Source organism: Achroia grisella, unplaced genomic scaffold (genome assembly GCF_030625045.1).
Source record: "Achroia grisella isolate CSIRO2021 unplaced genomic scaffold, CSIRO_AGI_Agris_v1 utg1179, whole genome shotgun sequence".
Classification (NCBI taxonomy): Eukaryota; Metazoa; Arthropoda; class Insecta; order Lepidoptera; family Pyralidae; genus Achroia; species Achroia grisella.
Window position 1 is genome coordinate 620,352 of NW_026712591.1, and position 24,485 is coordinate 644,836.

A 24,485-nucleotide genomic window follows, 5' to 3' on the forward strand; every position below is an offset into this window, starting at 1 on the left:
TTATTTTACTTCATTTACATTAAAAACTGTGTTTAATTTAACTATTAAAATCTCTAGGTTGGTGATCTGTCACGAGAAAATTCTCAGGATACAGAAGATCCTCCTCAAGAAACAACTGACGAAGAACCAACTTTTAGACTTCGCAGCAAAACACTAGGCGATACTACAGGTAGGTAACAGATTTATTAAGAGATTTTCTCATTTTATTCACTAACACTTCTCAATCTGCCTTCGCATCATTAATACCTAATATTTTAATAGAGAAGTAGGTACTATTTATTTACTCTTTTCTTTTAAATATCAGTGTAACAAAGTTGTACCTACTACTTGTATATTTTTGTACCCATTAGTAAATCCTGAATTGTTATTGTTAAATCAACCTGCATGTAAATAATATTCGTAATAATTATACGCCAATAAAATCATATCTCAGTTTATGAACATTAACTTAATTTATGATATATATATATAAAGGAAATGGTATCATGATATCATTTTTCGACTGAAAAATCGACTGAGTTCAAATTGAAATATGATTTGACTATAAATTATTGATTTTATATATTACACATATATAAATTGAGACATGAATGTGTTTACACCTTAATACACTAACGCATGTTACGCAAGTCTAACACTAGCTTGTGGTTCCTCGGACCAGAGAGTAATGCAAAGCGCGCACCGCCGCCACCACCGCCCGACGCCGACAAGTCAGACCCAGGCTCCAAATCCGAGGGTGAAGATGAACAACCGCAGCCACCTGCCAAACGAGGGTTAGGCAGAACTCCCAACCACCTCACGCTAAGGTACCAACATATGTATGGGTTATCATCACAATCGACCACACTACCTACACAATCGTAAATTGGCACCAGTCTCCTCACACACTAATAAATTATACTAAACTAAAATTTATGTAATGTAGGTCTGTTCGGCTCTACTCATACATATGTCAATCCTGATATTCACGCCAACTTTGAATATAATGGTATGCTTATATATATAATACGTTCTATTCGCAGTACGACATCGACGCTGAGTGCTGGCAGTACTGGTAGTCAGGCGAGACTTATTCAATCATCACACCAACCAACTCAATATCAACCCACAATGGTTAAGGAATTAGGTAAGCAGGAATCTCAATCTCTTAAATCTTCACCTGAAAGAAAATGTTCGTCAGTATCTGATAAGAAAATCAAAGTGATACGTTCCTGTAGCGGTAGCAGCATTAACAGAGATAAATCTCCAAATAGATATGGAGATCATGTATCGCCTGACAGGGATCGCGTCACCAAAGTTATTGTTTGCAAATCACCCAATAAATCAAGTCTGAAACAAACCAAAACTCTTTACCGCTCGCCAAGAGGCAGTTTTGATCAATCGAAATCTCCTCGAGGTTCTATCGATAAGTCTCGCTCACCACAACAAAGCTTTGATGGATCTAGATCGCCTCGTGGAAGTATCATGAAGTCCCGCGAGAATAGTATAGATAGATCAAGATCACCAAAACCGGCTCCTAAAAAGGGGATAATGCGAACGCCCCAAGCAAGTTTTGATAGATCACCATCTAAGTCTCCAAACATAAGTCGTCGATCATCAAAATGTAGTGGGGAAAAATTAGCTCGACTTGGGACTAATTCCTTGGACCGAATGACACATTATTCCCAGTTAGCAAAAGCAGAAGATAAAGCTATAAAAATGGGTATTGTGGTCTCTAAATCTACAGAATCTATCGCTAAAACTATTGAACATCCCACTTGTGTTCAGTGCTACCTGTCTGGTAAAAAGCAGAGCAAAACCTCCTAGCATAAGGGGAAGGGCAAGTCCCCCAAATTTCGTAGAAAGTCTCTGGCTTCAGTCAATCATTCACAACAAATTCTTACATCATCGGATCGTAGCAGTTTGGAAACTTTGGATGATCCATATGAACGTGGACGTTTCATTCCATCACGAAACTATGAAGATAGTTTATTTGATCAAATTCATGTCTAAACATAAAAGTACCTAATAATATGTATTACAATTAAACCACAAAATAGACGATCGCATAAATAGCATTCGTATTATCTTCATTTTCATGCAAATGCTGATATTTGTGTGGTAGCGTGTTCATCAGGTTATTAATTACGGTATAATATTGTTTTAATGGGTGTTGGTATTATACAATTTAACTAACTCACCCTACAAAGGAATTGAGTAGTTAACAATTTAAAAATATATTTCTCATACTTATAAAATATAAATTATAAGACGTAAAGTTGCTCTAAGCAAGAATCGTTTCAATGCAGTAATATTTATCAACGTAACGTCTACCTTTACAGACGTTATAAGTTAATTATATAAAAACTTACATAGATGACATCACCAAATTACGAATTACCATTTGGTTCCAAAAGATTCTTATCTAACTTGAAAATTTTTGATAAGAAAATTCGAACCATTCGAATTAAACTATTGCTGTCAAAAATATATAAAAAGTAGGTATAATGAGTACCCGACATAAAATGGATATATTGAAAATTTGAAATATACAATAGATAGACGGTAGTATGATAGTATTTTAGTGACCTACACCGTTGATATTAGTATAAATATAAATGCTTTCGTGGTTTGATTGCAAGAGTTTTATATATGATATGATATTATATAATGTCCTACACTTCTTAGAAAGAGACACGCTTATTTTTATAACCCAAAATAACTTGACATCAATAAACTTGGAAAGTTTTGATTATAATTTAATCAATATCAGTAGTGGCACTTCAATTATCTATGTATAGCTAGACTTAGATTATGCACAAACAAACCAAAAAACCCCTATAGATAAAATGAAAAAACCTCAGTGAGTAGTTATAGGCCCCACGTAATAATATCTACTAACACACGTATCTATAGATTTATAAAAAACGAAATTAAACGTTCACCAAACATTCAACTATTTGTTCACGAAATATGTAAATTTATATGTAGGGCACGAAAATAAACCACAAGAAACTATAGCCTAATTCAATGTTGGTTAGCAGTGAAAGTTTATTTTCTTATACTTTTGTGGAAGATTCTTTCACAAAACTATAAGAAAGTAAATCCACTTATGGTCATGAAAAAAAAAAGTAACTTTTTGTTATTTTCTTATGTGTAATCTATGCGAAATTTTTGTTGAAACAAATTACCATCTTTTAATCTATTTACATAATCTACCTGAAGTCTACCTGATTCAAAGAGTGAGTTCTTATGAAGTCTAGTTCAATATTTGTATACGTAACGTTGTCAATATTATTTCCACCAATTTTAGAAATTAGGAAGAAATTCCGATTAACGCGTACTAAAGTTATACATAAGTTAATTGCATTACTAAACTATTACTGTAATAAAATATAATATAATTACTAAGGATGTATTAAAATACAATTTTATCGCATATTAGATAGATACATTATTCTTAACCAAACTCAAATTTTAGGCGTAGGTAATGTTAAGTTGTTATATAATAATGGCTGTGGAATCGTACTGATGATAATCCTTAATCTCTTTGGTCATAATGTCTCTCTTAATAATTTTCATTCGACTATATTATATTGTATCCCGTTAGATATTAATATAATTATTATTACGTAGACGACCATGGATTTGTAGTATGTAACCATTAATTAAGTCTTCCATTTCGAAATACCTGTAATTAATATTAATTAATTTACTCTCGCATTATTTATGTACCTGCTCAACTTAGATTTAAGTTCGATCTGTTTACTGTATTTTGCAATTACGTTACTATTGTATCTACTCACGTATGTATTATATAATATAGTTTCTACAAATCGATACGCAGTCGGTGGCACTAAAACTAAACATTATGATTCACATTGATCTACGCTACAGGTACTAGTACACTCACCATAGATGAACTGCGAGCATGTCCGAAAAATGTTTGTATACTAAAAAGCGACCGAATCTATAAATAATTCAAATGTTACTTTATTAGAACTATTTTTACACTAATCAAATGTTTAGTTTTCGTCATAAACTGACTAATTACTTATAAATAAAATACTCTATATTAGCGTTAGGTATTGACTGGTTTATTATTAATAGGAATCAATTAATTTGTTAATTATAATTTATGTAAACTATCGTTCAAAAATATGGTTGATATAAACGCATACAGGTATGCCCGGAAGAAAACATGCTCACAGTACAATTAAAATTATGTAGACACAAAACAACTATTGTGAAGAAAGTATAATGTTGTAATAACATTAATATTATTAAAATTAAAAATTACATATAAAAAAATAGTAGTCTCTATATGTATTGTGTGTACAATGTTAAATAGATGAATGTAATGTACGAGTACTGTATCCTGTAATAATAAATAGGTTAACCCAAAATACTCTAAAATATACATGATATCAATAAACTTATATCTCTTAAAACATTAAGTAGAAATATATATATGTTATTCTTCAATCACGTAGCGCTTCAATTAGCTATGCACCGATTCTCTATTGACTTAGATAATGCACACATGGACCGACAATTTGCCCAATGGTATTTAAAGATAGACAGAAAGAATATCATCGATTGACCTGCTTATCGACTGGCGCACGTTAGCTCTTAGAGTAATCATCTATACGTACATTAATCTATATAGAACACGAATAAAAATAAGAGTAGTTAGATAGTATATATATACGATATAAAAAACAATTGTAATTATTTACAATTTCACTATTATTTGAATGTTCGATGACAATGTTGACCGGCGTAGATCCGCGTATCCTCCACGACATATCCTTAACCTCCATACATCAAGCACCTTCCAACTATATACGGACGGGCGCCCGGCCCGTACGATTTCTACGAGGGCATGAAACCTACGATACATTCATCAAACATTCAACTCTTTGTTCGCGTAAGCGCGAAAAATTTGATGATCGGTAAAAGTTACATTCGAAATTTGCTCGGTGCACATGCGCCAACTGGCGATATAATTATTTATAAAGAGTTCGGTGTTTGGTGTGTTGTAGGATCGCCCGTGTGGAAACCGCGCGACATGTTGCCCGAGGCGGGCACGCCGGGCGCTCCGCCGGCGCCCACCACGCTGCCGCGCTCACAGCGGCCTGCGCCCCGCGCTCTTCACCTCTCCGCCAGCCGCAAGTCGCTCGCGCCGGACCACCGCCACTAACGCAGCTCTCGTCAATATTCCTCGCGCTCCGGTATTCTTACAGAGTGAGGGGCATGTTCCAATCCGCTCGAAATTGGCCGATAGCCTTCCTTCCCCGCCGCGCAGTCGTGCTGGTATCCGATTTTTCCCGGCTCGAGGACCTTTTACGATCGGATCTTGCCCCGTTTTTCGCTCGTATTTTCTCTTAATGTACATGAATGTACAAAATTATTATCATGGAATATTACCCCTTGAAGAGACGCTAGGGTATGCTAAAAGATAAGTGTTTACGAACCATTTCCTATGCTGTGCGCTTATCCTAATTCGGTACTACCCTGATCCCTTCTCCTACTGAAATTGATATGTCTGTGGAATAACTGCCGGTAATCGTTGTTTGTAACGTATGTACGATCCATATACGATTTTGGGTTTTCAGTAAAATTCAGATTCCAGTTGAGCCTATGAGAATGAATCCTAAGGGTAGATATAAGAATGTGTTAATTACAATGGCAATTCTCATAATTTTGCATTCACACACCGTATATATATATAGCTCATGATTGCACAATTTATTATAATATATACATAGCTTCAATTGAAAAATCTAACATATTCTAATTTCTAGTATATATAAATATGTATTTGTTTTTGTCTTAGCGTGGCTCAAACATCGTACTTATAATAAACATATGATTTTTTCCATAATTAAAAAGACTGCATATGTTTAATACGTATATTATGACTTTACATACCATGCACATAAAATTAAATTTAATATATATAATACTCACTAAACAATCAAATTCTAGTCACTGATTTATTACTATATGTAATTGTGCTGGTATTTAATGTTATATAATTTGCCCAATCAGCTAGTATATATCTATATATATATATAATCACAGACAGTTCGCTATTGAAAAAACTAAGTATATACAGTTCTTCAGAATTGAATTCCATAGTAGTTAAGTACAGGTGTATACATCTATTTGTATTTACATTAATTTTGATTCTTACATAGTACAAGATATAAAAGTAGGCTGTTATATGTAATTACAAATTAAAAGACAATATCACTAATAAATAAAATGTTAAAGATAAACAGAGGTTACAAAATTACTCACCAAATATCTTCATCTATTCTATTCTATGTGTAATAACTTAAAAAATATCAGTCTATATTGAAACGGTTTAAAATCGTACACATGAGTAACGTCATACTTAAATGTATTTGTAAATGAGTTGCCAAATGGATATTGAAACAAATATAGATAGATGAATACTGTAATGTAACACGTAATAAGACATATTTTATGTGTTATAGAATCGATTTTGTAACCACTTCTAATTTAAAAGACTATTTAATTCAACGCCTTCGAAGTGATTAATTATTTTAATATATTAAGTACAATTACGATCTCACGTGTCATAACAGGTATCTATGCCTCACTTCATACACGCACCTTAAAAAGAGTCACAATACTAATACCCACGTTTAGTTTCATTCTAAGATGTTTAAAAAATAGATTTAAAAAAGACTCATGTGACTAACCGATAGGATAATCTATAAATTAAGCCCCATAACATAATTAGAAATAACTTTACCGAATTTCCCATGTACAAGATATAAACATCATTTTGTAAATTCCGTTTACATTAAGTTTCCATAATTTACGCTAAATAAATGCTCCACTACCTCTGTGCCAAATTAGGTGTATACTCCTACACGTGTGCTTGTGAACATAACATTACTGAATAGATAAATTGTGGGAGTAGTTAGTTGTAATGTACTTACGTTTCATTTCACATCAGCAACTCAACACTCACTACCCTATAGTTCAAGATGCACTTACCCTATGAAAAATACACTAGGTAGTTTTGATAATAATTTCTCTTCGAGATCAAATTCGAAAGTTCTATCATAGGCTAGGCGAATGATATAACATTTATCCTACATTTTAGTTTTTTTTTATTTACCAGATGAGACTCATACCACTGGGTATAATAATTTTGTTGATGTTGTTATAAATGTGTTGTTTAAGATCATTGAAATTTTGTGAGTAGAACGGAAGTGTGTGTATCCCGTATGTATTTGTAATACAAAAGTTACGTAACTGTAAGGAAACAAAAGTTGTTTATAGAAAAATGATGTATATTTATTGTATTGTTAATGTATTATGTGAGCAGTAATATACATACTGAAAAGTTATAAATATTATTGATTTTATTAGTTGCAAGGGACCACAGTTCATTTTAAATCACAAAATAATATAAACTAACTCACTGTGTGTACTCTTCAGATGTTTAAATTTTATTCAGTCGATTGTTGCATAGATGTTATATTATATTAATAAAAGCTATTTAATTTCGGGACATATCACTGAAGTGCTATTCCGTTCAAGCTACAATTTTTCAAGTGTTCTCATAAACAATACTTTATCAACACTTGGTATTAATCTTTAATATATTTATATCTATGTTGTAATAATTCTATGTAGATTATGTACTAATTTATTATTGTGACCACAAATACACACAAGCATTATATATATATTTAATATATATATATATATATATATATGTACACATATGTGTATAATATGTTCGCGTAATAAATATATACATATGTCCTATATATTATAAATTGAATTTTAAGTATTGTTTATTAAATGATTTTGTGATTTATCGAAATAAAACCTGTTTATTAATATACATATGTTAAAATATTCGAATTTAATAATTACGAACTTATACACTCAATTTATAGATATTATTATAAGAAAATATAATTAATAAAATGAATAAACAAATATGAGTGAAAAATGATGATGAAGGATGAGCTCATTAATTGCGATTGTATTTCATACTTCAATGACATTTGAAAGTAATGTAGGAAATGAATGAATATTTAGAAAGACTTATTGAAGTAAAATACGAAGGTAACTAATGTTATAATAAGTATTGAACTTTTATAATTTAATGTTATGTTTCACGTTGCGTTTATGTTTATTGTCAAATTTATTGCCAGTGTATAGTGAATATTTCCTCAATGTTAACAATAATTGACGGTAACATTATTGGCAAACTATTTCGATAACGGCGCATTGAATTTGCAGAAATGTAGAAAATTACTGTATCGTAGGTACCATTATTTAAATGAGATTATCAAGTTCAATTATAGCGGAAGGATATTAATTTCAATTATAATCGACATAATATATAACAATATTTTTTGTATTTATAGGCAGAAATTTGTTTAATTAATATTTAGAATTGTGATATAATATATTTCGAATCATAAAAGTTTTAAATACATCATCAAAATGCCTAAATTTAAAGTGCCTTCACAACGATTGAAACGTAAAGTGCACGAGACTTTTCGTAAACTGAGAGCAATGCAATCGTCGCGTAAATAGTTTGTCAATGATTTTGCCAGACAATGTACACACTAAATCTACCTTTAGTGGCTTCCAACACGATTAGTCTAATTTACAAATTAATGTATGTATTCTTATGTTTTCCTTTGTATTGGTATTATACGTTTTATGACACATACGGATATTACTTTTTATTGCTTATGAATAAACAAAATAAATTTATGTCTTTTTTATTATGCCCATCATTATATACCTACTGATTATTGAGCTTAACCTTCGAGCTGTATGTGTATGTTATTTAGTTTAATCACGATAATCTATCTGGACTTGTTTATTGAGTTACTATTATTTAAGTTTCTAGATACTGCGTTTTTTTTTATCTATTTTAATGCTGTTGGCCGCAACAGGATTCTATACCTTTACTGGACGAAAATCGTCAGTGCAAATGTCACTTTAAACCCGTATAGGGCTTGAAACGGATGAACGCCGACTCATCCCTACAATACGACTTTAGTGTAAAGGTACTGCTAAAGGTTTAAACTTCGTTAAAATGGTTCAGAAGATCAATCGGAGGAGTACAAGATCGTGTCAAAGCTCTACAATATGCGTTGCCACTCCGGAGAACTACGATGTCATACCTCTAATTTCCTAAAACATAGAAATAAAACCCCACGCAGGCGACTTTCTACAAAGTCTACCTTTGTAAAACTAGTACCATATAAAGTTCCTGGTCCTGTATTGAAAATGTTGGATAATAACAATGTAATATTAATATTTTTGCCATAAGGCAATCTTGGCAATCTGCGCAATATAGTGTACCTAATATTTTTTAATAAATCTCTAATATTGTCTATATATATGAATAATAAATATAATAAATTCATTAGAGTTTCGCTATTTGTGAGAATTATGTTTATTATGTTCACATATACAGTAACATAGTTTGTATGTGTGCAATAATTTTATTCTGAACCAATTTTTACTATGCCATTTACTCACTTCCAATCTCATTCTTATTCCTTGCTATAATTTTCATCAGAAAGAAAGCAGCTCCTTTGGAAATTACACCTATGAGAGTGAAATTACACGGTGCCATATCGGATATGTCAATGTATAACGGAGATACTAGAGGCGTCACATGGATCGTGATGTCCGCGGTGCTCTTCATGATAGGCGATGGTTACCTCTTACCTCTAAATAGCCGTAAATTTGTTTGCCATTTCAGTTACGTGAAAAGGTTTCACATTATCAGCCTAAATGTTGGTTGAAATATAGTCATACTTTGCTAAGCGAATGAAGAAACTTCGTGTTGATAATCAAGGCATATCATATATATATTATCAGCATGATATAATTTATAATAAGCACGTGAAGCAAGTTAAACTTGCAATGACCAGGTTGGACACCAATGATCTCTTATACAAACCGATACAGGCAATTTCAGTAAAGGGCGACCTCCAATTAGATGTATGAATGATATCCAGTTACTGATATGCAGATGGATGAAAACCTTTCCATAAAGCATACATACATAGACATAAACTAAATATTTTTTATGTCTAAATAATAATAACGGTGTTCAGTAAAATGTGTTTATTAAATCGTACATTGACGTTCATAAATCAAACAAATCAGTGTTTTCGGATTCAAAACCTTAAAATTTGCTAATAAAACAGTTGATCTAGATTGATTGATATGAGTGAAACGTTCAAAATATAATTAATTATTTACAAGATTAATAATAGATAATTATAGCTAGATAGATATATAATAATCTTTTTTATACTTTTCTTCAGTACTTTGCTGTCTCAATAAATTCACTTAAGTATCTAAATTTTGTTGGCCTAATTTTTCAACAAAAATATACGTATTTTTATTATAACCGATCGAAATAAAAACTATAACCGATTAAAAATTGATACGACACTTGACAATATCTTTGACTCGGACTACTTCAAATTACAATAGACTATAATAATGAGAATATGTGTTTCACCCCACATTATTTTTAATTTAATATGTATGAAAATACTTTATTGCCATACAAATTTTCAGTGTACGGAAATACCACACCTTAACTCCTACTCAAATGTAGGCAGTCTATTTCTAACTATCATATAACTTCCACATGAAGCATTACCAGCATATTATCATCAAATTGATTTTTTTTACTGTAATGTCATTGCGATATTATATATAAACGTCTAGAGAAGACACCGTACTTGATACCCTATCTCAATTAATTACGGTGATATCACCACACTTTACTAAAGTCATTCATTGTACATCTGCCAGAACAATTCATTTGTGTAGCAAATACAGTATGGGCCATAGTAAGGAAGGGTAACGGTTGCCTAGTATACACGAACGAACCCACAAATAGCACAGAACTCTCGTGCCCATGATACCCATTAAGCATTATGAGCTCACTGGATTTAGGTATTATTCCTAGGTAATAAAAAACTTTCGCTGACAAAATGTCTTTCTTAAAACTGCAGTGCAGCTCTCTAAAATGACAAATGTATTTCAAAAAGTGTAAATAAGTGCAAAAAACATTCCTTTCGGTACGCGGAAAACGCATGATGTTTTTGCACTGTACCTTCTCTAGCACGTTAGTACTATAAATACTCAATGTACCTATACATAATATTCCTTAATTTTTACTTTCAATATTATCAGGAGTGGCTGTAACCATAGTCATAAGAACTTTCCATCATACCTTCAATAGTATCTATCTATTTTTTTCTTCATATGAAAATAAATGTTTATATTACTCATATATTAACTTCATCATTGAATTTAATTATAGCTGTTAAATTAAAATAGATAGATACTTGAAATATAACCTGTCTCTATATTTTGTTCATGTAGACGATATACATAATTACTCTAAAAATAACAACTACTGTATTTTGTATGGGAAATTAAATTCATACGTATCACAATAATAAAAGACTCTGACAAACTAACTGCAATGGTAGACACAGTTGTGGGATAATCGGGAAGCTCTATTCGTGGAACACCTAAATATATATTATACTTTAATTTACGGTCTTTACATACTTCTACAGTAAAATTATGTCCCTAATACTTAAAACAAATAACAATAGGACTATCTACGGAGATGTATAATATCGTATATACATATTATGTGGCACAGACTACTTTTATCTTATTATCATAATAACCAAGTATTTCTTAACTATAGAAAAGAAGATTTCATTAAGTATAAAATAACATATTTGATCTGCAAGTCAACAATAACTTAATCTGTATGCGGCAGACATGTTATCCGCTACAAATTTCATTAATTGATACGTAAATATATTTAGATATAAATAATAACTAACATTTAGGAAGAAAATGGAACTCCATTGACTAGAATCTTAAGAACTACAAACTACGTTGAACATAATTGGAAAAGACGAACGTCATGAACCTTGTACCACAAAAACCTTCAATCTACAATCAAAGTAATTCATTCCAAATTACTGTGTTAGTGCACATCATGATAAATTTAGGTGTAGGTATTAAATGTATATTATTTATAGGTACCTTTGTAATTGTATAATATTTAATTGTAATTATTATTAAATAACTTTTATTAAGTTTATTACATTATCTACTATTAATGAAACGGTTCAAAAGAAGTTTTATTACGCTATTATTTTATGGTGTTTCGTCAAATTATGCTAGAATAATATTCATCCATCCTAATTTCATATCATATTAAATACGTAAGGCACTCCATTAATTTTGCTGCTTTTTTGTCGAAGAGAGAAAATACTGACACACACAGAACTCTCTATAAAAGTGAAGACCATTGGAAGTTACTGGTAATTAACACGCACCGGACATTTATAAGACGTCATCATATAATTAGAAGCTCAAACAATTACTTAATTAGCCGACTGTAATAATTTTGACTAAAAACAAGTTCAAGCATTAATATATAATATATATGTATCTAATATTTAAATCAAGGCAGACGTTCAAATATTTTTGTTTTTCATAAATAAGTATATATATCGTTTTATACCTATTGAAAAATAAGTACAATAATATTGCTTTGCCGAAGAAATTTCGTTGTGAATGGATTAATAATGTTTTCGTATAAATTAAGAAAATACAATATGTATTTTATTATGGGTAACGACGTAAGTGTAACGATATAATTTAGAAACTTAATTTGTTTAGATTTGGTTTTGCTATATTGGTATAAACTCAAAAATTAACATTTCATTTTATTTGTTGTCCTACAAAATAATGTTTATCACAGACACAACTAATAGAAACGTATAGTTAATCCGTTTATTTTGAATATAATACTCTTGTAATATATTGTATGTATTTATACAAGTAACAACCAAGATAACATTATTATAACAAAGAACCAATTAAATACCAATTAATTTAAATTCCATATAGGTACAGTTTCTATGATTCAGACGATGTAATCTCTATGTGACAAATTAAAACCACAACAAACACTTTACATCGACGTTGTTGGACCCCTAATATTTAATTAAAAAGCCATTTATTCATAAGTAATCTCTTTAAAATTTTTATCAAATTTAACTACCTAAATATACCTACATACATGACTTGTTTCATTACTTTCTGAAAAATTTCGAATGTTAATATAAGTAATCCCGCGCGACGTCTGCCGTGCCCCTTCAAATATTTTCGTGATAAATCGCCTTACTGGACTTAGACTTATATTCAGAAATTATATTATTTTTCATTTATTATTTTAAACTTATTTTGTCCATGTCCATCAGGTACTTTTACAGGAATACCTATTCATTTTAAATTTAGTTTCGAACGCTATAAAATTTATTCACTTGTTTAGAAAATTATGAATAAATTCTTAACATTTTTAGCAGGATGTTAAATACCATTCTGTCTAAGGTATTATTGAAACATTAATTACTATGGCAAATAATATGTATATAGTAAAATATTTTCTATCTAACGTGAAATGCACAGGTCTAAGACATTGAAATGACAGTAGGTATCTATTAATTTAGTTTGTGATATAATAATTCCACAAAAGTTTCGTTGGGCTTATTACGCATCAATTGTACTCGCGACAAAATCTTGTATATATTTGTCTAAACGTTGGTCCCTATAATTGCTATTGTAATTTCTGATAGCCGTAGTGACGCGGAGCAGGATGGGGCATTGACGCCGCGCGTTCTGCGGCCGGGCTCTCCGAATAAAGGCACATTGAGTCATGATTCATATTGTTACTCTATGTAATACAGTACCTAACATTCGCATATCCCTTAACAACATTGTTTCTCTTCCTTTTAAGGTCGCTCTAAAACTAGTTAAAGGGATTAACTAGGTAATTAATATTCTACTTTATAATGTATATATGAATTTATAATGTCACACCACTACTCCCTTCGATTAATTATCGCACACTATAACGAATTCGTTATCACATACTAAAGTTCTATGACATCAAACTTCCATCGTGACTACGTCATTTTGGCAACATGGTGGTGGAACTAAAAATTGTCTAATTTGCTAAGTGGCGAAACCGCCAATAATTAGAGCTAAAGTGTGGACAACTAAAAGTTATCTTCACACTTGATTTCCCGCGACGTCGGTTGAGTCGACCACTGCGGCTCCGATGGAACATCCCAGTCGGCGAACGACTCGTAAGAAAAATTATCGCTCGTGACTTCCTCTAAAGCCACCTCTGTGCGACTGAATGCTTCAGCAAATTTTCCTATTTCAGTCGAGCCAAATGCTTGCTGAAAGGCGGGCAAGGGCACCACTGGCGGCCGTTTCTCTTCAGGAGGCGAACGCCGTGGTTCTGGATAGAAACGATCTCGTACCATCCTTGTGGATTCCGTAGGCATGGCTCTGGCTGCCGAAAACTCGGGCGTGTTTCCGTGTCTGTTGCCATTTTCTCCAGCATAAGAGTTCTCATCGTACGGCCTAAAGGGTGTTGATCTTCCATCTTGTATACATGCTGGATTTTGAGCATAAATATGTGGACCCTGAAATGAGAAATACACACGATAAGTGAAGTAGGTACATACCATAATCATCTATTAAAATCTGCTGCCTGTGACGAAATAATCGCTATAAAAAGAAGATAAATATAGTATAGGTAATATATATATACCTACTAGACTAGCGAAGAAAAAGAGACTTACGTTTCGAAACTTCCTTCTTTTATGTTTCGTCTTTTGAGGCTTCTTTTTTTTACCATTTGGTTTCATTTTTTAACTATCTCTTACGAAATGAAAAGCAGAGCTTGACAGATGTAGATATTCTTGCGTTGAGTATTAGCGAAAATTAATTTCAATAACATAAAATCACATGCCGCATTCCTATGTATCCATTGTATGTTATACAAATTAATGTCATGAGCACAAAAAATGAAAACTGTCATAGCGGTAATAATATATTATATATAGGTTACCTTCATAGAACGGCAATCAGAGGGATAACGCATATTTTCACGTGAGCACGTGTTGCGGGAAGTCCACGTGCCGTTAACTGCGTTGGCGCTGCTCCAACTTCCACCACCGTTCAGCACACCCATCTTGAAAAGTGAATTAATATTTCAATTATAGACTGTAATTGCATTAATAGCCTTCACAGGTAAAAGACGTTTTAACCACAGGTCATTCTTTTTAAAGAATGATTGTCGATTTCGTGTTCTTATAACATTTTTGTTTGTAAACTGATTAATATAAGGTAAATATTAGTATCTTAGTAATATATTAGTAAGGTTAATATATTAGTGAAAACCGCATAAAATTGACTAAGCCCTTTCAGAGATGAGCACGCACTAACGCACATGTATACAAATAGACAACATTTCTAACAATCTTTCTTTTGGGTTCTATCCGTGCAGTTAATAAAGCCATCCAATACGGTTTTTCCCATATATCTCCCACGTATATTATTTATTAAATATATTTAGAAGATCGGCTGCACTTGCACCGAATTTCCTTAACACAAAATAATTTTTTATGACATTTTTCTTGTTTCTCCTCCCACCATAACAAGTCTACTAACTTTACATTACCAAGCCATTTAGAACACGGATAATTTGATAGTATATATTTGTTATATTCGTACTGTACTATTTGGTGATGATGAGAAAAATAAAAAAGAATTATTAATTGTTTATAAATGTTCGTATCCTTGCCATATCTCTTTTATTATGTATTAATCGTCAGTCTTTGGAGGATTGAAAGATTACCTGATAGTGAGGCCACATCTGTGTCTCGCAATAACCAGAACCGCGTCCGTTTATTCCACATTCTAGAGGAGGCTGTAAATAGAAGAAAACAAGAAATAACATTTAAATTTTTGACAACTCATTTTATTAATAACTAATTAGAGTCATCAAATTAAAGAAAAAATATTTGCAGTGATGAAATCTGTTTAATTGAGTTATTGTCGCGGAGCCAAAAAAGGTACAGTAAACAACTAAATTGAACTAGAAGTAAACTAAGAACCATGTTGCTACACAACAATATACCTACTGAACAATATAAATTAAATAAATACTTTTTAAAAATACAATTTTTCAAAATAAACGCATAGAATATATCCAAATACATACGCCACTAAGTAAAGACTAAATATTTAAAAATTCCTTGTAAATATTTAGACTTGGTTGTATGTCATTGAATTGTGAAGTTCGATGGTGCGAAACGTATGTTCCGTCGGGTATCGATTCAGAGGCCGGCTGAAAGTGCCGCCAACGAGGCCGCCCGGCCGCCGCGCACAGCTCGTCCTCGACAACACTGCCTCCCACTGATATACTCGTACTCTACACGTACATATATAAACTTACACGTTTATACATTTCAGCAAAATACAATGCAGTTATTGTTTACTAATATGACATGTATAAGTTTACATGTCATATTAGTAAACAATACTGCACCTGTTGTTAGTTCATGACATTACTTTCACTTTCTATACTTTATATTAGATACTGAATACATACGAGTATACTGTACACATAATCGGTAGGGTACCTATAGCAGCCTCTAACAATATTTCAATGTATAAATAGTTTATTATGAATTATTGAATTATGTAACAAATTTATTAACATTTTTATTGCCGCCCCAGCTTCGCGCTAATATTTGGCATGTCAAATGTACTTCTTTACGCAAATTATTTATTTTATTTATATTTTTGATAAATTGTCGATTTTACCAACATAATCAATGATTTTTATGATCATCTTCTTCTTCCATATTCCACTCATTTGTGATACCTAATTTTGTTGTTGCCGTATCTAATAGTATACATAAACAATGTCTATTTTTAAAGAAAAGATATATGTACTAGTTCTATATCTATTTCTGAACAAATACTTTTCTGTTTACAACTGTTATCTTTAAACTTCTGACGCTCTAAGCATTGTTAACAACTGGAGTTCAACCAACATGAATAATAATAATTGCTTTGACTTACACGTACCTATTGGTAACACGAACAAAATAGTTCAACTTGTGAACTTAAGAGAGCTCTATAGTACATAATAGAATCTCATTATATTAATAGTATATTTATGAGAGTTTGTAAAGACGTTGTTACCCAATTTGTTTACTGTTCAACGAATTATTTAAATTTAGTTAAATAAATACTTTGGAATAATTTTGATTGTAATTCAAACAGGCGAAGTCGCGGATCGTACCTATTAAGTAATTTGATATTTGAATTATATATCGTGGAAAGTATATAATCTGTAGGTACATGAGATAATGTTTAGTGTGTCGGGCTCGGCTTGGGCGCGGGGTGGGTGGTTGGACGCGTGGCGGGGTGGACTGGCGCCGATCGATGTCCGTCACTGACTGTGCACCGCGTTGCAGCTACTGCATCCATCACAATTCATATCTCAGCAGACGTCGTTAACCCTCGATCTAACTGACAACGGATGAGACATTACATCGTACCGTCTGAATTCCTTTCTCTGCGATCAATATGCTAACGCCTTATCTTCTGTACATGAAGGATTATATTCTTTCCTTTTGTTAGTAACGATAATATGTAAATGCAAATACACAGAACATTATTAAGGTGTATTATTTGCGGTTTTTTAACTGTTTATCAGTTATAAAACCGTAAAGTTATTTGTTAATTATACAATAAGTAACAAATTCTAGTTGTGATATTCTATAGTATAATAACCACTCTAATAAGATTAATATTTCAATAATTCTGGATATAGCTTATAATTGTATACACAATTAAACAAGTTTTGTACGCGTAGACCCACTGAACCTGCTACAAAATTCGTAGCGCAGTCTACGCTAGGGCGCGCTAGCGCATTATCTCTGTTTATTATTTAATTAAAAGATTTATAATTGAAACATTATTTTATTTTATCGATATTGTTATTGAAATCAAAAACGTATACAGAAGACTTTTACTTTATGCTGATACAGAGATATTCTTGAATCATAAATGTCATATAATCATAATATTTGTTGATATTTTAAAACATAGGTGGTGTGTTTATACAAAGCACAACCTTATATGATGGCAGACTAGTGGCGGGAGATTTGCGGAGGCCAACTATTGAGCGGCGAGCGGTGAGCGCGCGCGACCCACGTGACTTATCGATCAGCGAGGCGCCCACGACACTCGGAAAAATCAACCGCTGACAGCTTTCACAGACCACCTCACCCCTCCCCCCTCCTGCCTGCTTTGCTTCGCGCCTTACTCCTCACAGCCATGCCACTACCCCCGCCCTCATTAGCGCCTTTGTACCGCTCACTTGTCTTGTAATATGATGCCGTAATGATACCACTTTTTACAAGATTATTCAATGATTTTTATTCCGGTAGATAATATTACAACTGTAACTAATTACAGTTGTAATATTTTCTATTGTACCTATATAAATTTAACATTATAAACATACAGCTATAGTATGTTTATAATGTTTGTAATATATTCAAAACCTTGTCGGTTTCTCTAGTTTCGCGTTGTTTAGCGACATTAGGTATATGTGGTGGTTCTATGTGAAAGATAGTTATAATTTGAATGGCATCCCGTTAAATGCAGCGTACATATCGATTCCGATTTTGGAACATAAATACGTAACATGAATGTATAAAATAGTTGAATGAGTAATCAGTAACATTATATATAACCATACATTCTGTTTTTATCAAAAAGTAAGTCACTGAACGATTATCTCATTTATATCGATTTATTATCCAAACTTCGGAATGAGAATCACATTAACATATTAATAAATCACAGAAACTGTTACCCGTCGGGATGTTGCGACTCATACTAAATTAAACTTTATGTTTACTGCCTAGGATTGATAGTAGTTTTTATTATAAAGGAAACGGACTGTGGGGATGTCGGCTGTCCTTTGACACTGACCTACATAACTTTGACTAGCCTTTTTGCTTTGCGGTCACATTTTCATATTGTCACAAAATTATTGCTTTGTTCACATATGTATTGCAAGTTGTAGTTGTATATATTATATTATTTTATATAAACATATATACAGATATATATCTTGGGTATTTTCTAAATATCGCCCTATTTCAAAACATACTTCAATCAATATATACTTTTACTAATTGACAGCTTTTATATAAATTCAATGTTAATCTTAAAAAACTTATAAAGAATCCACATGTTTTAAATATAATAGTAGACTGTTTTACAAGTCGAGTAAAACTAGACTGAATAGCGTAACTTTCACTTTCGTATAAGAAGTTATGATAGAATAATATAGATATCAACAAGTTCTGAATGTAGCAGTCGATCAATACCTATGCATTCATCAAGTGTATTATTTCGCAAATTAATATTCTCATCTCCTTTATTATATTAAAAACATAATTTTATGAATTAGAAAATACTATGAAAGTGAGTTTGTTTGTTTGTTGGAGCTTTAACAGTTCAACTAACCGTTATGAAATTTGGCACACGCACGCAATATTTGGTATGAAGGACATAGGTAGGCCACTTATATCCCGGTCAATCAATATAAAACAATCATAAGGACAAAGTCGAAGGCGGAAGAATGTAAAATGCCTGTCATAGTGACGGGGGAGCCATATGCTCATATTACTAAAATTATATTATCATTAGGCTTATTACTGGCCTATTTTTAGAATAAAAAATATTTTTATGTTAGCGACATGTTCTCATCTCATCTCATCTCATCTCATAAAGTGACAATTAAAAAATTACCCGGAAAAGACGATCAACGACGACGACTCATACTAGTCAACCAAAATTTATAAATGTATGCGCACCGGCTTATGTAGTTAGGAATAAAAACACAATATGAACTAAATATTTTTGTACTGACCGTGGACGGGTGCGGAAGTTGTAGCGCGGGAGTGAGTGCCCGCTGCTCCCTGCGAGCCAAAGCGCGGCGCACGCGCGCCTCCTTTGCCGCATAGGCACCATAATCTACAAAAAAATATACAATACATTACTATTTTACTTATTTATTTATTTGTTATTGCACAAGAAGTAAATTATAAATTATATACCTAAATAGAATAGTACAAAAGACGGTATTATTGTATAAGCAATAATTACATCAAGTTGTAACAATAGAAAGCGAATCTTTGTAGTAGCTAGAGTAAAAAACATTTTAGTGTTCAAAATTACGAGTGACTTTATTTTAATAGAGATTATTATTTAATTTATATTATTTTTAGTTAAGATTTATCAGCATATAAGCAGCCTTAAAAATGTGTTTATTTTATATTATCATTCAGTTTTCGTACTGATTATAATACTTAATACTGGTCATGATACTAACATAAGAACATTGTCAAAAATATTATTTTTTGTAAGTAGTATTCACTTGATAATTATTATTTATTACTCTATTTAAAAATCTATTAAATATTAATTATATACTCTTTATTTCTCATGAATTTTTTAAACCAAAATATATTCCTTTTAATCATATTTTAAAAGCAGCTATGTACAAAAGAGAGTAGTTTTACACTAAAAGCTTTTTGTCTAGGATTATGTGTTCACTAAAATAGTCAAACTCATAATTTATGGACCGTAAACAATAATTGTCTAGGTAAACCATTAAATACCGCGCTATTTACAACTTTGCATCGTCAGTAGCGTGCTGTATACTCTAACAGACGTTTAATTTTAGAATTGACACTAGTTTAACGTAAACAGAGAAATCACATGGTAACTCTATATTGGTAGAGTACAGGGAAAGTGATTTCTTCTCTGTCGATCTACAGCAAAACGAAAGAGAGGCTCGCAACGGTGAACGACTTTTCTTTCTACGACTATTTCCACACTTGTGATAGTAATATATAAATAATATTTTTGATACATTAATAATTAGAATTATTACAAATTAGAATATACGTAACCAGTATAGGAATTAAAATCAATAATCTAATTACATTACCAGCTAGACTTATATGTTTAACTTCAATTAAACATAGCATAGTGACTTTTCAAGTAAATAAAGCTTCATTTAGTATTTAAAAAATTATCAAATATATATTTTAGAATTGATGATATATAAAGTAAATCTAAGACACTATCTAAAACAAGACAGGCAGAGTTTTACAGAGTGCAAAACATATTAACCATTGCAATAACGTCTAGTGAACTGCACTTAGTGACAAATTTTATGATCAAAATGTTTTCACTCACGCTGAGAAAATCAATGACACTAGCATTCACAAGGACGTCGCACTTCTATCGTGTCGCCACGCCAGTAACCCTAAGGACTGACATTTATGGGCTTGAAATTATGCAAAAGCGGATTTAATGTTGATTTTATGTTATGGAAATTATGTAAAAAGTGCCTAATAAAATAAGCTAGTACCTAGCCTTAAATACGTGCTCAATGTTGAATTGCTGAAATTCAAATTCTAACTCGACGTCACGCAATTTTATACTATAAAACTGTAAATAAATTCAGAGGAAAATTTAAGAAATATCTAAGTAAACAAGTAGTCAACAACTCTACAACTTATAGCTATTCTACGTTAGATGCCGTTTTAATCTGAGACAAATTATAATACAAATTATATCTCGAGTCTCGACGAATTAAACAGCGCAAAAAAATCATTTACATATTCATTAATCGTCTATTTAATCATAATAGCTTCTATAAAAAAATATAGGCGTTTCAATATACAATAAACAACGTAAATATACATATTGTTTTAGTTATTTCTCATTTGAATAAAAATGTGTATTAAAGTATGGGTGTTCATTCAGTACGATTATGACACATGACGCCACAACATTGCATTATTTACGAAGATGTAGCATTTATATGGATAAAGTTCGGTGTGAATCGAGACGCGGGCGTTAGTAGTCCGGTCAATATGTAGAGTGGCTGTGCGGGCGATCAATCGCGCTGCGACCGACGCGGGGGAGGCTCGACCACCTGTAGCGCGAGTCGTCCCCTCCGCGCGCCTCGCGGCTCACCCCCGCGCCCTCCAACATCGACACGTGACGTAGACGATAAGAAATCCGCCCAAACGTAAACATTAATTCTTACTTCATTCCTCATTGTTCAGAATGTCGCTTCGCGCCACGCGCGCATTCCGATCTCTCTTATATTGGTAAACAAATTACAGAGCGACGCGTCATCAGCAACTTTGTTGTTGTGAATATTACCTACAGTGTATATATATATATATACCTGCCTCTAACTAGTACGTTACTGACTTCTAACTTAATTATGTATATGGAATCAGAACTATATATATTAAATCTATAGATTCGTTGTTTAAGAACAAGTAATTATATTCATCAAATAGATAAATCTATATGCAAAAATTATTTTATTTTATTCGTAAAATAGCTCTATTAAAAATATTATGAATCTAAAGTGTGTCTATTTGATTCTTATCTAAGTTATTCCGCTAATTACATATAATTTAATATTTATGTATTTATGAATGAGAAATAGAGTAAGAAAGAGTAATTTTTATCTTTATTAATTGATAATAACTAATTTGTCCAAAAAAAAAAGGAAATCACAGGTATTAACTAGTACCATTATATAAAATTACTAAATACACCTGTTCAAGAATATTTCGGGCTTTGATGTATGTAAAGAAATAGATATTAAATAAGTACCCTTGTTATTATGAGGTCAGACAATGTGCTAGCAGATATTGATTTTCTAATTTTTGCTCTTTAAATCCATTACATTAAAAAATCTATTGTACGTATACTTTTTTAATACAAAAATATTGACGTATTCAGCTATTTATACCGATAACACATTTTTTTAATAACATCCGTATTAGACTCATACTTAGTAATTAAGGTAATTTTAAAAAATAGTGTTTTTATTTTGCGCAGAAAAAACATTATCTATTGTATACCTAATTTCCGAATATACTTGATATGATGTTACTTTTATAGAAAAAAACAAGATAATAAATGATTTCCAAAAAGTCGTTTAATTAATATTTTTTAGAAAAATGTAATTTAAATCTAGATCTTTCGTGTTCATGTGTTTTGTGCTCAATCATACATATGCACTTGCATTTACATGCAAGTGCACCTACCTACTTCCTACGACAAACTTTTGACTAAAAACATTGTTACGTTTATGGTACCAATTTTATCATAACAAAAAACAACCAGGTGGGTAGTAATTGCTCTACAATTAATTGTCTCTAAAGTACTAAGCCATTAAAGTTCAGGCATTATCAAGCCAGCTTAACTTGTACTGTTTAGTGCGACATAACAATATGAACTCCTCAATACCAACCCATGGGCATAACATGTTCAGCGTGGTGCAGATGGTGAGAAGGGTAGTCGTAGCGGTAGTAACGGGCGTAGGCATCGTGCGCGGGCGGCGCGTAGTATCCGTGAGCATACGGCGCATACGGCAGCGGTGCATACGGCCCGTAGCTATCCCAACCTGCGCTCGCGCCGCCGTACTGCCCGTGGCCGCGGTATTCGCCGTAGTTGCAGCAATCCATTGCTCCACGTGCCCTACGCTCCTGGCAGCGCCCTCGCTCGCCGCGCTACTTTCCATCCTCGCCCTAACCCGCTTCGCCACATCACACTACCCTAGTACTACACCTACCCAATTTTATTTTTCATACAGCTCCTAAATGCATCACGACTATCCCACTCTATTAGTAAACATTCTTCGACTAGCTCTATATTACATCAAACCGACATATATTTACTTTAAAACTATTGAAAACAGTTATTCAAGTGCATTTATCAATATCAAAAAATATACTTAGCAATGTATTGACGTATTTTCAAGTATACGTCGGTATGACGCTTTGCCGCGTAGAGATCGAGCGCAGTTAGTTACGCGGCGGGAATCGGACGCGGGTGCGACGTTAGGTAGCGAAAGGAGGTCGTTCGAGTTTGCCGGCGACGGCAAGATATTCGATGGACGAGGGCGGAGAAGTGGCGCGGGCCGCGAGGGAGGGGCGACGCCCGCTCGCCGGCGGGTCGACGCGGCTCGGCGCAGCGCGGCGCTCGACAGACGCCGACTGAAGGCGCCGCGGAATCGATACGCCGCCACCGCCCGCCGCACCGCCATGCCGCGCCGCCCGCAACCACTACCTGCCTGCGCCCGTATTGCGCGGGAACTTTGTCTTCCCCGATGGAATTTTATATTTAGAACCATGGTGAAACGATTGATCGATACTTTGCACTATTAATTAGCACACACTTTCACTAGAAAAAGTCAATTAATTAAACCCACGTATGCTATCTCTATTAATCAACGGAATACCCAATACTGTTCTGATACAAAATAAATATGAAAGAATACAAAACTATATTTTTGAATAACCGCTAACTTGCAAAATAAGTGAAGAAGTATTTCTGGGATTTCGAATTTAATACATTATTTATTTATATTTTATTGGAGTTTGTAAGGAATAATAAGTTGCGCTTATTATCTAGATACTTGCAAAGTTTTATCGAATTGCGCG

At 32.6% G+C, this 24,485-nt stretch overlaps 2 protein-coding genes across 2 annotated transcripts in view; one reads left to right on the forward strand and one right to left on the reverse strand.

The window, feature by feature from the left end:
- The window catches only part of LOC131852237 (protein still life, isoform SIF type 1), an 87,652-nt gene extending 81,113 nt beyond the window's left edge, over nucleotides 1-6,539 (forward strand). The window contains exons 40-43 of the mRNA XM_059202887.1: nucleotides 58-173; nucleotides 642-806; nucleotides 1,023-1,126; nucleotides 5,025-6,539. Of these exons, the coding sequence (XP_059058870.1) occupies nucleotides 58-173; nucleotides 642-806; nucleotides 1,023-1,126; nucleotides 5,025-5,182 (543 nt within the window). The 3' untranslated portion in view covers nucleotides 5,183-6,539. The remainder of the gene's footprint in view (nucleotides 1-57; nucleotides 174-641; nucleotides 807-1,022; nucleotides 1,127-5,024) is intronic.
- A 3,644-nt stretch (nucleotides 6,540-10,183) lies between these two features.
- On the reverse strand, nucleotides 10,184-23,970 carry LOC131852474 (uncharacterized). The gene is made up of 5 exons (XM_059203141.1): nucleotides 23,294-23,970; nucleotides 19,874-19,977; nucleotides 15,770-15,841; nucleotides 14,981-15,103; nucleotides 10,184-14,552 (listed from the first exon to the last, which is right to left on the reverse strand). The coding sequence occupies exons 1-5, from the start codon at nucleotides 23,505-23,507 to the stop codon at nucleotides 14,118-14,120; spliced, it is 948 nt and encodes a 315-aa protein (XP_059059124.1). The 5' UTR covers nucleotides 23,508-23,970; the 3' UTR covers nucleotides 10,184-14,117.
- Between the last annotated feature and the right edge of the window lie 515 nt (nucleotides 23,971-24,485).